Genomic DNA, 14,727 nt, shown 5'->3' on the forward strand with positions numbered 1-14,727 from the left:
AATTCTGAAAATAGGCTCAAGCTTGTCGGTGATGACTTCTACAAGTCTGGTTTGATTGAAAACGCAACCCGCGATCTTTGATATACATTCCATGAAACAAATAGACTAACAGACATAAAAATAGATGCCGTTAAAGCATATGGAAAAATAAGTTGCCGTTAAAGCATATGGAAAGTTTTGTTTGGTGGTGCCTTCAAGTGACAGGGTCAATGCAACACTCGGAGGAAATTTTTTTGACATGATTCAAAAAACAATTCAACAAGTTTCAGTTAAAATTGAGCGTTTTTAGGTTCCGTTTTGCGTAATTTTATATTGAGACTATACGTGACAATGAACTCGGCGCGAGTGAAGTTTTTTGTTCCGTACATTATCTTTAGCGCGGCTTTTGCAGTCGCAACAGCAATTGTGGACGGCTACCCGAGTGGCATGAATGTCAGAGCCGCGGTGCAAATTTCGAGCAGAAAAAAGAAGGAAAAACAGTTCTACAACTTACAAGACAACATTTGATTGTCTTGTAAGTTATCTCGTAATCAACCTTCAAGGGAATACTAAAAAAACTTGATCAGAAACAATCAGCTTAAATCTTTAACATGATTAACCTCATTATAATAAACCAGATAATAATTTATGACACGATGATAGATTACTAAATATTACTTCAGAAGAAAACTTTGAACGCAATACTGACAAAAACCATCGTCAGACCATGACCGAGTTTACCATCTGAGCCGTTCAGTCCCTCTTCCACATTTCCGAGCAGTTTCTCGAAGTTAGACTCGAACACAGATTCGTTATAGAAGTTGTAGTACTGGCGTCCTGCTAGAACAAACCCCAGCCAGCCTGAGGGAGCGAAATCTTCTTGTACCTTAGCGAATACTTGTTTTTTCTTCATTTGAAGCGAGTAGAGAGCTTCCTGTCGGCAATTCTGGCTATTTTGGTAAGCTTGTGAAAAACAAACCACAATTACAGACGAATCTTCGACTGTTTCGCCCATCGCTTGGGGCAGGTTATTCGCATCAGTCATGTTGTAATAGTCAATCCAGGCATTTATTCCGCTGGCTTTCAGTGCAGCGTAAATGTGTCTGGCAGGTTTTTTTTCGTTCCAGCTGTAGCTTACCATGACCATGTTTGTGGTGTCCGTCACTTGTTTTGTGCCATACTCCAGTTGGGCTTGGCGTAGCTCAACGTGCACTTGGTTAACTAGAGCGGTTAGATCAGGCGTGGGCTCATACTGCAGAGGCTCTGAAAAGCGGGCTGATCATTATGGACAACGAAATGATCTGATTGCCAATGAGGATCTTATAACTACCTTTACACCCATTATGCCTAGTAAAGAATTCCTACCACATAAAGAACAAATTTAACGATCAAACATATACAATTATTGTACCTTGTTACCAATCCCTTTTTTGTAATAATTGTTATGATCCAGCTTCAGCTTTTTAGACACTTTAATCAAACTTCAGCATCTTAATGCTTAGCTTTAAAGTTTTCTCAAATTGGCCATTTTGCTCAAACACTTATTTGAAGCGCAAAAAATTAGTAGTCAAATGTGGGATTTTTCATTTTCCTATGCAAGGCTATGAAAGACATACTCGATAAATTTTTTTTCTCGAATAATGGCTGCGTTTGCAAATATCTCTAATTTGGTTACCTTCGTTTTGCGTTTTATCCACCAGATTTGCACTTTTTCCAGTGACTGAAAGAAAACTTGCGGTGAAAAAGAATATGCTTATGTGTTTCATGGTTGTTTCATGAAACTAATGAAACAAGTGAACCATAAATCAGAAAATTTGCCAAATGAATAACATTTTCTACCAGTATACGATCATAAGTCCAAATTTGAGCAATATAGTCTGATTGTTTTACTATGTTAAGTAGTTTTCGGCCGTTATGGTTTCGCGCATTTTCAGGATGTAGTATTTAATTGGCACAAACTGTGAAAACATAACCGTTATTATCATATTGATGGTGGCATTAGCAAAACAAAAACATCCTCAGAAGTTAACTATTTTGGCAGTACCTTTGAACTTAAGTGACTAAGACTTAATCGAGAGTTCGCAGTTGTGATACGCAATGTTTAACTTTATAGGATTTCTTTTCTCATTTTTAAAAGGAATCTATAACACATGCGCTATACACACACAAGTAAACAGACAAGCAAGTGTAGCACGCAAACTGTTTAAAGGATTTTTTGGAATTTTTTCATCATCAATAAACAAAATACTTCTAGACGCACAAATAAAAGAATATAACACGAAAATATCCACAAGACAGAAAAAGTTCTACGACGAAGAACATATTAATATAGAAATAACAACTACCGCACCACAGTTGCCACCCCTACCACAAAACCATCCATTATCATTAGTCCCATGTAACTTCCGAAGCTTAGCAATCACAAATAATCCAAATTCTAGACCAAATATACCACAAAGTCTCATCCAACATTTAATGACACATCATTCACAAAATGATAATACATACGAACAATTTATAGAACAACCCCACACCGCCACTTTTCAGTCTCAAAATAATCATTTTTTAGCCCACGATGAGCCGACAACTTGGATCCCTACATCTCTCAAATTCCCACCCAGACAACCTCCAAACTCAAAACCCAGTAATCCCACTTTTTAACTTCCCACCACCCGATTTTCCGATTATTAATATATCATCAAGCACGAATTCTGATACTAACTCAGATATTTCAGTTTTATACTCTATCTCACAATTTAATAACCCTAATGTAGAAACCCCTGACGAATTTGCAGACTCCGAACCATCTCCATCAAATAATATTCAGACCAACTCCTCAGTTTTTTCAAAACCCCCTTTTCAACCAATTCCATCAAATAGTTCACTCCCATCCGTTTCCACTCCTTCTTATGCCTCGCAAGTGACCCCAACCTACTCTCCACTTCACTCCGACAGATCATATAATAATTCTCCAGATACCCCCCCCCCCCAAATTTCCCAGGAACTCGAGAATTTTATTACCTTACAACAACAGTTAATACACCCTAACACCCTCACAATACATCAAATATCATCCACAATAGAATCCTCAAACCCACCTACTCCTACACCCTCCTCAGCTTACACTGCATCATTAACACAATCATCCACATCCACCGAAACACCTAGTAGCACTCACCGAGCTTATCGAACTTTTAAACGAAAATTCCCGAATCACCCGTTCCCGACTAAACCCGGAACAGCCTGCGAATATATTAATCACCCGCAGCACACCAACACGAAAAACTTTCTAGCAATCACTTTACCCTCATTTCCACAATATACATTAAACACACCTAACAATACTAATGACACACGTAGTTTTGCAGATGAACATGTTTTAATGCCAGCACTTCTTTGGACAGCTTATTATCATTTTACTAACCCCATTTGCCTTCCACTAACTAATACTCATGACAACATAGAAAAGAACAAAGACATGTTATATAGACTAACTACAACACTAACAGCTAGACAATTTACTTACGTAGGATACAAAAAATTACTAAAAACATTCACTGCACCCCGAGCTAACGAATTTACAATAGAATTTTACAACCATAATATCATCCGACCTAATCAAGACCAATTTTTAGATGAAGACCGCTTCACTAACCCGCAATTAACAGAAAAAATTTTCATCAAAACGTCATACGTATTCACACTTAATATTTTTGATAGAAAGTATGATCACATCATTTCCCAATCAGTAGCTGATATTCAAGCTTACAAAAGTTTCCATGACAAATTTCAGTTATTTTCACTAACCTTTCACTTTCTTTCACCACGTGAACGCGATTTGCACTGTTCCCACGATATTATGTTACGCACTAAACAAACCCACACATATACATACTGTCGTTTTATCCAAAATCATTTTGATTTGCAAACCCCATCAAGACAACCTCACCATCATTTTCAGTTTTTTAACTCAAAATACACGTCACCATTTTTCCTTAATTTTATTGCATCAAAGATACTAACCTCCACGGCATCCTTCCCAACAATGACCCAGTAACCCAATTTTATATATTTTGTCCCATCACGAAGACCTTTAACGCCGAAGAATCCAGACCCTTACTAATCCCGCATGAGTTTATCCAGCCTATAGAAATACCAATATTAGACTTCATTCACAATACTAAATATAATCATAAAATATATAACCTCATTTAAAAAACACCTTACGAGTTTGCAGTAGGCACCGAAGAACTAAAAATCATTAAAGCACTTCAATTGCTTTGGCCACTGCTCCAAACTAAAAACATCATTCGCATACTAGCCAAATTACTAACAACATCAGATATGATACACGATATCTTCCCCCACGGCTTTTTCCCAGACGATTAACAGGTAAGTATAATTTAAAACGCTGTTCACGAATAAATTTAAATTAGTACTGACCATTTTTTATTAATGTTTCATTTAAATTTCCAGTCTTCACACCACGATCACCTACAAAACAGAAAAGAAAATTAAAACTACAAACTTGTTAAATTCTCTTAAAATTCATTAATTTCTTGCACTAAATAAAATAATAAAATATACCAAATATAGTAATTTAATTTATAAATTATTTCCCCATGAAGCAGTAAAATTAATTACGATGAAAATTTATATTTTTAAATTTCCCCCAAACGCAGTAAAATTCAAATTCTATGCAATATATTGATAAAATGAGAAAGCAGTACTAACATTTTGATATTTTCATTCAATCGCACAAGAATTCTATCCAAACTCGCACAGCTCGCCCAAGAAGAATTGTTTAAATAATGATTTTAAGTTTCAAGTTTTCACACTCAACAACTCTAACACACGATAACAAGTTTCAAATTTCCCTTTAACTCGGTTGGAAAGGAATTATATACTAAACCAAACTAACCAACCCAGCTTACTAAACACCACAAATCATAAAATAACAGCATGACTAAGAAAAGAAAACTAACGGTACCCAAACCGGATTAACCCAGTTTAAAACTGGATAATTTATTCTTTTGAAGACTATTATAAAGTCTAAAAAAGAAATAATAAAACACAAAAAAGTCGCAAGACAAACCCATACCAAAAACAATTTGATTTTTGAAAAAAGGACACAACCAAAGTAATATAAGAAATACTAACATAAACCCAACATAAAACGTTATCACATAACAGGATTTCTCAAAGAAACAGCATGAAATCATACTCCCACTCCTGGCCTAACCCACCAGAGAAGACGTCCTGGGCATGCTCTATAGCCGGCCTAACCCACCGCGCTACATCCACGCTTTGTGACCACACTTCTTTTTTTAATAAGAGGTACTCAAGGGTGAGTAACTCTTCAAAATAACCAAACTAAAACAAAACGCTTTTGTGAAAACGATTAACTAAAATCATGATAAAAAAATTGGATTAACATAACTTTATAAAATGTAAAATGTAAATCATACTTTGCAGTATATAGATCAATACACAACAACAAAGACGAAAATCCAAAGACTAGATGATCCCATCACACTCGAACAAAGGAATGGCTAAGCACAACCGACATGCCGTCCACAATCACAACTCAAAGGATTTAGAGTACGACTTGACTCCGCAGAAAAAGACTTCATTGAACTAGACCAATGACCACCTCGATGTTCATGTATACGTACAGATCCGAGTTACGAGGCATCCCTTCCACACACGATCTCCACGCCATTCCCAGACGAGGTTGCACACAAAACAAGTTCTCTACATAATACAGAAAAACCCTTCATAGCAAATCATTTTGAAATCAGATTGATTTCATTGGGGATCACAGTCGTTGTCAAAAGACGACGCAACAATTTTATGTCCCTAATTCCAGCGTCGTGGAACTTCTTCTCCAAGAGGAACCGGACAAGAATATGATGTTCGCCAAATACCAACGTTCATCATCCATCCTTCAAATTGCAGAAAGATAACTCTAAAAAACTCTGTAAAACCCGGATGGGTGGAACCTGATCTAAACTACATTTTATAATAGGATAAATTGGATATTTTACCACTGTAAAATATTTAATATTAACCAACCACAATCCATCTAACTAACAACCCACTTACTTGTAAGTGTTGAAATTATTTGTAATTTCAGCACCAGAGAGATTTGAATTTAACTTAGAAATTAGTTGCCTCCTCAAGAGAACTTCAGCTGCCGCAATAAACCAGTATACTCTAGATCTATTGAGCCTAGCAGAGATTAGTTAAACACCCTGAGACTAGTAAGTATAAGAGTAAGATTAGGATCGGTATTAGACTAAGAAGTTGCACGAATCTATCCGGCCGAAAATAAGATAGCGTGACGAGCAGACGGTGTACCCTATCCGAAATTACTCTATGAGTTAACAACCTTCGGTTATAACTCAATTGACACTTTCTCAAAAAAAGCCGATTTCTCAGATAGTAATGTGAGAAAATTTCTGCGCAACTTTGATATTGCATGTGAGTAACTTTGATTTGATTTGAAATAAAAAAAACCTCCAAATTCTGAAAATAGGCTCAAGCTTGTCGGTGATGACTTCTACAAGTCTGGTTTGATTGAAAACGCAACCCGCGATCTTTGATATACATTCCATGAAACAAATAGACTAACAGACATAAAAATAGATGCCGTTAAAGCATATGGAAAAATAAGTTGCCGTTAAAGCATATGGAAAGTTTTGTTTGGTGGTGCCTTCAAGTGACAGGGTCAATGCAACACTCGGAGGAAATTTTTTTGACATGATTCAAAAAACAATTCAACAAGTTTCAGTTAAAATTGAGCGTTTTTAGGTTCCGTTTTGCGTAATTTTATATTGAGACTATACGTGACAATGAACTCGGCGCGAGTGAAGTTTTTTGTTCCGTACATTATCTTTAGCGCGGCTTTTGCAGTCGCAACAGCAATTGTGGACGGCTACCCGAGTGGCATGAATGTCAGAGCCGCGGTGCAAATTTCGAGCAGAAAAAAGAAGGAAAAACAGTTCTACAACTTACAAGACAACATTTGATTGTCTTGTAAGTTATCTCGTAATCAACCTTCAAGGGAATACTAAAAAAACTTGATCAGAAACAATCAGCTTAAATCTTTAACATGATTAACCTCATTATAATAAACCAGATAATAATTTATGACACGATGATAGATTACTAAATATTACTTCAGAAGAAAACTTTGAACGCAATACTGACAAAAACCATCGTCAGACCATGACCGAGTTTACCATCTGAGCCGTTCAGTCCCTCTTCCACATTTCCGAGCAGTTTCTCGAAGTTAGACTCGAACACAGATTCGTTATAGAAGTTGTAGTACTGGCGTCCTGCTAGAACAAACCCCAGCCAGCCTGAGGGAGCGAAATCTTCTTGTACCTTAGCGAATACTTGTTTTTTCTTCATTTGAAGCGAGTAGAGAGCTTCCTGTCGGCAATTCTGGCTATTTTGGTAAGCTTGTGAAAAACAAACCACAATTACAGACGAATCTTCGACTGTTTCGCCCATCGCTTGGGGCAGGTTATTCGCATCAGTCATGTTGTAATAGTCAATCCAGGCATTTATTCCGCTGGCTTTCAGTGCAGCGTAAATGTGTCTGGCAGGTTTTTTTTCGTTCCAGCTGTAGCTTACCATGACCATGTTTGTGGTGTCCGTCACTTGTTTTGTGCCATACTCCAGTTGGGCTTGGCGTAGCTCAACGTGCACTTGGTTAACTAGAGCGGTTAGATCAGGCGTGGGCTCATACTGCAGAGGCTCTGAAAAGCGGGCTGATCATTATGGACAACGAAATGATCTGATTGCCAATGAGGATCTTATAACTACCCTTACACCCATTATACCTAGTAAAGAATTCCTACCACATAAAGAACAAATTTAACGATTAAACATAAACAATTATTGTACCTTGTTACCAATCCCTTTTTTGTAATAATTGTTATGATCCAGCTTCAGCTTTTTAGACATTTTAATCAAACTTCAGCATCTTAATGCTTAGCTTTAAAGTTTTCTAAAATTGGCCATTTTGCTCAAACACTTATTTGAAGCGCAAAAAATTAGTAGTCAAATGTGGGATTTTTCATTTTCCTATGCAAGGTTATGAAAGACATACTCGATAAATTTTTTTTCTGGAATAATGGCTGCGTTTGCAAATATCTCTAATTTGGTTACCTTCGTTTTGTGTTTTATCCACCAGATTTGCACTTTTTCCAGTGACTGAAAGAAAACTTGCGGTGAAAAAGAAAATGCTTATGTGTTTCATGGTTGTTTCATGAAACAAATGAAACAAGTGAACCATAAATCAGAAAATTTGCCAAATGAATAACATTTTCTATCAGTATACGATCACAAGTCCAAATTTGAGCAATATAGTCTGATTGTTTTACTATTTTAAGTGGTTTTCGGCAGTTATGGTTTCGCGCATTTTCAGGATGTAGTATTTAATTGGCACAAACTGTGAAAACATAACCGTTATTATCATATTGATGGTGGCATTAGCAAAACAAAAACATCCTCAGAAGTTAACTATTTTGGCAGTAGCTTTGAACTTAAGTGACTAAGACTTAATCGAGAGTTTGCAGTTCTGATCTCAATCGACATGACTCTAAAACAAGAGGCTCTGTTCGACTCCTCCACCTCTCAAAACATCAATTTTTTCAGTTGTTTACCGTGTTTTTCGGCCGAATGCGTGATCGATGAAAATAATGAACAAATCTGTTCAGTTCTCATGCGAAGTGTTTTTTTTTGCATTATGACAGATGTTTACGAAACGTTTTCAGAATTGAACCTGAAAGATGGGGGAATGGATGAGAGCCACAAAGAATAATAAAGATTAACAAGACTGCTCGTATCAGGGCAAAGCCCTGAATGTTCCGACTGCCTGATAGGAATTATGGAGCAGCAGTAATAACATAAAAAAATTAAATGAAATAAAATAAAATGAAAACATTTTTTTCTAAAATTTGAAATTTTTAATGAAAATCATCCCCCCACACGCCATATAAAGTACAACAAGACTGCTCGTATCAGGGCGAAGCCCTGAATTTTCCGACTGCCTTTTAAGGCTTATGGAGCAGAAATAACATGAAAAATTCAACGAAATAAAACAAAATGAAAATTTTTTTTCTAAAATTTGAATTGTTTTAAATAAAACCATCCCCCCACACGCCATATAAAGTACAAAAGGATAGATTTCGCTCTTTGTTACCAACCAATTATGGCAAATAAGCTTCTTTCTTACCAAATTGGAATGATTTCTAAGGCGGATTAACTCTCCGCTTACGTGTTAATAGCGCCAAATAGATCGCGCGTTAATTATCCCAAATTGGTCAAAATGGCCAAAATGGCAATCTTTAAACCCTCATAACTTTACTAAAAATGGTCACAGGTGAAATATCTTTTCAAATTTAAGCTCAGGACAACAATAGCTTTCGAATGATATAAAAAAATTCCGTCATAAATGTCTAGTTAAAAAGTCGAAATTTGTCTGAAGAAAAAAAAACCCACCCGAGCACAAATATTCCGTTACTTTCGTATCGAAAGTCGGATTAAAAAGAGAGATTTCGTTCCTTGTAACAAATCAATTATGGCAAATAAGCTTTGTTCAACCAACTTGGAACGATTTATAGGACGGATTAAATCCCCGCTTACGCGTTAATAGCGCGAATTATATCGCTCGTTAATTGTCCCAAATTGGTCAAAATGGCCAAAATGGCAATCTTTAAACCCTCATAACTTTACGAAAAGAGATCACAGGTGAAATTTCTTTTCAAATTTAAGCTCAGGTCAACAATACCTTTTGAATGATATTTAAAAAGTTCTGTCAAAAATGGCTAGTTAAAAAGTCGAAATTTGTCTGAAGAAAAAAAAACCCGCCCCGAGCACAAGTATTCCGTTACTTTCGTATCGAAAGTCGGAACAATAATTTTAAAACATTCTCCTCATGCGGAAATATATTAATTAAAGAAACTGTTTCCGATCTATCTATTGGCACTTAAAGTGGAACAAAAACACTTTTTTATCGCTTGACAATAAATTGGGAGAAAATTATCAGAGCTGAAGGTCCATTTTTAAGCGCCACAGGCTGAAACTAGTAAAACTAGCCTTAGCAAGCGTAGCAAGATATGATTCCGTTCGAAAATTAACATTAGATTTTCATTACTTTTAATAGCCAAAAATTTATCTGAATGCTTCTTTCGCACTAGGTTTTAAACCTTACAGAAGCTTCAAACTACCCTATTATCCAAAATGAAAATTCAAGAAATTTGTCGTTGTAATTGTTGATCTGGTTTTTTTTTGCTGTTCTGACAAACAAAAAAACTTCCCAAACACTTAAAACTAAAACAAACTGAGACTAAACACTATCCAAAGGATCACAGTCTTTGATGATTGCCAGGTTCATTATTTTTCCGACTTTTTGAGTTTTTGTTGGCTCTTTTTTTACTTTTGAAAAACTATTTTATCATTGTCACAATGCAATCAAACTTGGATTGGTGAACAAAACAACAATTGTGATAAGATTTGTTATCCGTAACGTACTTTATGAGTTTAGCCATAATAACATGTATGGTAACGATGAACAGATAAAGTTTGAAAGGTGTGAGCGGAAACGAATTTTTGAAGTTTTGTCGCCGTTTAGGGTAACTTCGCTTTGGCATTGAAGATGGCTCAACAACAAACTTGACATTTTGTTTTTCAAAAATATCCATTAACCACTTCGGCAGCTTCAGTTTTCACAAAAAAAACTCCACGCCCCCAACGATTCACGAAAAAGCTCTCCGAAAAACGCCCCCCCCAACTATCTGTTACAGTCACTTAAAACTCAAGGGCTCTTTTTATTCTTTTTGTTCCGACTTTCGATACGAAAGTAACGGAATATTTGTGATCGGGGTGGGTTTTTTTTTCTTCAGACAAATTTCGACTTTTTAACTAGCCATTTTTCACGGAATTTTTTTATATCATTCAAAAGGTATTGTTGTCCTGAACTCAAATTTGAAAAGATATTTCACCTGTGGTCATTTTTCGTAAAGTTATGAGGGTTTAAAGATTGCCATTGTGGTCATTTTGACCAATTTGGGACAATTAACGCGCGATATAATTCGTGCTATTAACGCGTAAGCGGAGATTTAATCCGTCTTATAAATCGTTCCAAATTGGTTAAAAGAAGCTTATGTGCCATAATTGATTTGTTACAAGGAACGAAATCTATCTTTTTGTACTTTATATGGCGTTTGGGGCATGATTTTCATAAAAAATTTCAAATTTTAGAAAAAAAAATTCATTTCATTTTGTTTCTTTTAATTTTTTTGTTATTACTGCTGCTCCATAAACCTTAATAGGCAGTCTGAACATTCAGGGCTTCGCCCTGATACGAGCGGTCTTGTTTAAGTTAAGAGTAAACGCGCAAATAAATGATGATATATTTGAGGAACAATGGAAACATTTTCAAGGTTGTTAGCGTGCTCCTCATCCAAATTTGATGGGATGAAAAAATAACACAGCTCATGATTATTATCATGATTTTTCTGCGAAATGTCGCCATGCAATATTGCCAGCGCAAGTAGCTTGATAGATCTAAAAAAAGAAAGTCAATCTAAAACAATTGCATCAAAATTCATGTCTCTTTGAATCAATCTGTTTTTATAGAACCCAGTCTATTGCAGAAATTTTTGAGGGCTTTTTGCCTGATCAGGCAGCGTATATATGCAATTTCGGCAGATATTGAAAGAAAGTTCCTTCAAGTTGGGGTAATTCCAGCCGTCCAACCGTCGTTATTTGTAGTAAGAGTAACCCTTCAAGCCAACCTATTGCCTTTTCAACTTACTAGTTATAAAATTGGCGCATTTTGATATCCCTCTTGTGCGCTTTTTTGATCCCAAGTTTAGCGCTGCAGCAAACGGCAAAAGGTTATTACGACAAACTTTTAGCTACGACTCATGCTGTCCTTGATAGTTGGATGGATGATTGTTCAGAGGGATTGCTCTATAGTTTTTATTGTCGATCCGAACGAATTATCTTGTTTGAGCGAAAAAATTGTGAATTTTTAGTCTAAGGAGGATTTTGGTTCAATAGCTTCTGAGCAAAGTCCCAAGTTTGCCGAACAAATTTTATCCAGAGAGCAAAAGGTTGACACTGTGAGGAAAAAATTTGACGTGTTTTTGGTCAGCAGCAGTAAAAACCTTTGTCAGGCGCTTAGAACGGCCCTCTGGTCTATCAATGATTGCTCGTCTGACTTCTCCTCGCTGCTTCTTCGCCGCCCTGGTTTTTTTTTCCGACTTTCGATACGAAAGTTACGGAATATTTGTGCTCGGGGTGGGTTTTTTTTTCTTCAGACAAATTTCGACTTTTTAACTAGCCATTTTTGACGGAATTTTTTTATATCATTCAAAAGGTATTGTTGTCCTGAGCTTAAATTTGAAAAGATATTTCACCTGTGATCTTTCTTCGTAAAGTTATGAGGGTTTAAAGATTGCCATTTTGGCCATTTTGATCAATTTGGGACAATTAACGCGCAATATAATTCGCGCTATTAACGCGTAAGCGGAGATTTAATCCGTCTTATAAATCGTTCCAAATTGGTTGAAAGAAGCTTGTTTGCCATAATTGATTTGTTACAAGGAATGAAAATCTATCTTTTTGTACTTTATATGGCGTGTGGGGGGATGATTTTCATAAAAAACTTCCAATTTTTGAAAAAAAATTTCATTTTATTTTATTTCGTTTAATTTTTTTTTATGTATTACTGCTGCTCAATAAACCTTAAAAGGCAGTCGGAACATTCAGGGCTTCGCCCTGATACGAGCAGTCTTGTCTAATATGAATTTCATTTATCCAGTGATGAAAATGTGCTGTGGTCTATGTACTCTTCAAGATGTATTCTTATCCTTGTAATTTCGAAACCGCGACTAGATTAGAAAAACTCGACGCAAAACAAATGACGTTTTCCGAGCTGTGCATTTTTCATGGAAGGAATCCCCTTAGTTTTTGCAGATGATGCTTTAAAATCTGCATTTATGGGAAAAACCCCGAAAACTTCTCCAGATGAGCTATGAAGATTTTCTTCTTCAAAGCTCTCAAAACGTCTCCGTACAAAGTTCCACTGTATGCAATTTCAACAATTGGATTTTTTGCCCTGCTTGATACAAGTTTTTTGTACTCCACCAATTGCACTCCTCAACTGTATTTGCACTCCACCAATTGCACTCCACCAATTGCACTCCACCAATTGTACTCCACCAATTGCAATTTTGTACTCCACACAAATTGCACTCCAATTGCAACCATTTAGTTTTTTACACATAGGGTAACTGGATAAGAAAAATTTCCACTCGGGTGCAAAAATTTTCTCTTTTAGTGCCAAGACTTCAGTTAGGTCATGATAGGTGATAGGTTTTTTACTTGTAGCAGCGACTGGCAGGGATCAGTCCTTCACGCGCTTTTGATACAAGACCAACGGTTTTGAATAGTTAGCAGTGGGTAAACTGTTGATGTGCCCAACATAAAAAATTGTTCCTGCAGTGGAAAACGGATGCCACATCGATGGTTGCGTGATATAAGGAGTGCAGGAAATCGGATTGAGTTGTTGTTTGAATATGGCTTGCAAAAAATCTTGCTGAGATGACAAAACTTATGTGCTGACGGGCAACAGCATATAGCTTACTTGTAAGTTACTCTGATAGATACCACTCTATTTAAGCAGCATATTGCTGAAAAAAGTAGTCGGAGGTGAATAAACCTGCGGTTCGTATGCAGTATAAATATTTGTACACGGAAAATAGCATTGAAGCTTGCGGAAAAGGGAGCACTCACAGCATGAGATGGGACTTATGTACCTTCAAGCAAAGATGCTTTCGGGAAAACTCTCCAGCGACTATCTAAACGGCGGTGGTTTGATACTTGAAAAGAAATAAAACTCCGAAGCACGTTCAAATTGATCTTTCCAACAGCCGGCAGGGGTTCAGCCAATTCTTCAGGTGCTCACATCTGGTTGCTTACCCATTTTCCAAAATTGTCGTTTTCTGTTTGTGAGTGTCTTGAACTGCCATCGCCGTTTCTGACCTGTTATGTTGAAACCAAATGTTTTTGAATGTTTCCTCCAGATATTCAACATCTTCGATTCAGTTGCTTCGGCTAGCTTTGGACACGGTTTTTTAAACAACAAAAACAAGCACTGGCAAGTTTTTTTATTAACTGAATCTTTCTTCTTCTGCTTCCGTAATCAAAACTTAGCCTCTGTCTGACGCTGAACTTACTTCCTACCGTCCAGTTTTTGCAGGAGCTGTTTTTTTGATGCTCACTCAAACCAATTGATGCAATCTTGGATTGCTCTGAAGGTGATTTTTCAAAACGTACAGAGTCCGTTGCTGTTAAGTATTATTGCTGTTTTGTAATTAAAAACTTTTATTTTCCTTAATCTACAACTTCGTCAGATTTACAGTTATAGCGCAGAGGTAAAACCACAATTGACATAAAAATCAGCAAAAAATTCGCTTTTTTCTTTTTTTTCTGCAAACTTTTGTAAGCAGTTGCTAGATGATTTGATATAGTTTCATTTTTAGCTGGTTTGTCATTAGTACTTATCTATTCTGCATTGCAAGATAAGTTTATTTCATTTTCAAACCGTGGTTAAAAACAATCATGTTGGAAAAATGCGCTGAAAAGGAAAAAGAAAATATTTTTGTTCAGTATATGTAGTTGGGTAAACTTAAGAAGTGGAAAAAAACTATGAGATTTAAGTTGAAA

At 36.3% G+C, this 14,727-nt stretch overlaps 2 protein-coding genes across 2 annotated transcripts; both read right to left on the reverse strand.

Annotated features, from left to right (window-relative positions):
• Window positions 1-582: 582 nt before the first annotated feature.
• Window positions 583-1,848, reverse strand: LOC134840325 (uncharacterized). The gene is made up of 2 exons (XM_063856087.1): window positions 1,655-1,848; window positions 583-1,242 (listed from the first exon to the last, which is right to left on the reverse strand). Exons 1-2 carry the CDS (start codon window positions 1,743-1,745, stop codon window positions 659-661), a joined length of 675 nt encoding a protein of 224 aa, XP_063712157.1. The 5' UTR covers window positions 1,746-1,848; the 3' UTR covers window positions 583-658.
• A 5,237-nt stretch (window positions 1,849-7,085) lies between these two features.
• Window positions 7,086-8,359, reverse strand: LOC134840317 (uncharacterized). The gene is made up of 2 exons (XM_063856079.1): window positions 8,158-8,359; window positions 7,086-7,745 (listed from the first exon to the last, which is right to left on the reverse strand). Exons 1-2 carry the CDS (start codon window positions 8,282-8,284, stop codon window positions 7,162-7,164), a joined length of 711 nt encoding a protein of 236 aa, XP_063712149.1. The 5' UTR covers window positions 8,285-8,359; the 3' UTR covers window positions 7,086-7,161.
• Window positions 8,360-14,727: the final 6,368 nt, after the last annotated feature.

The sequence above is a fragment of the Symsagittifera roscoffensis genome, chromosome 2 (genome assembly GCF_963678635.1).
Source record: "Symsagittifera roscoffensis chromosome 2, txSymRosc1.1, whole genome shotgun sequence".
Classification (NCBI taxonomy): Eukaryota; Metazoa; Xenacoelomorpha; order Acoela; family Convolutidae; genus Symsagittifera; species Symsagittifera roscoffensis.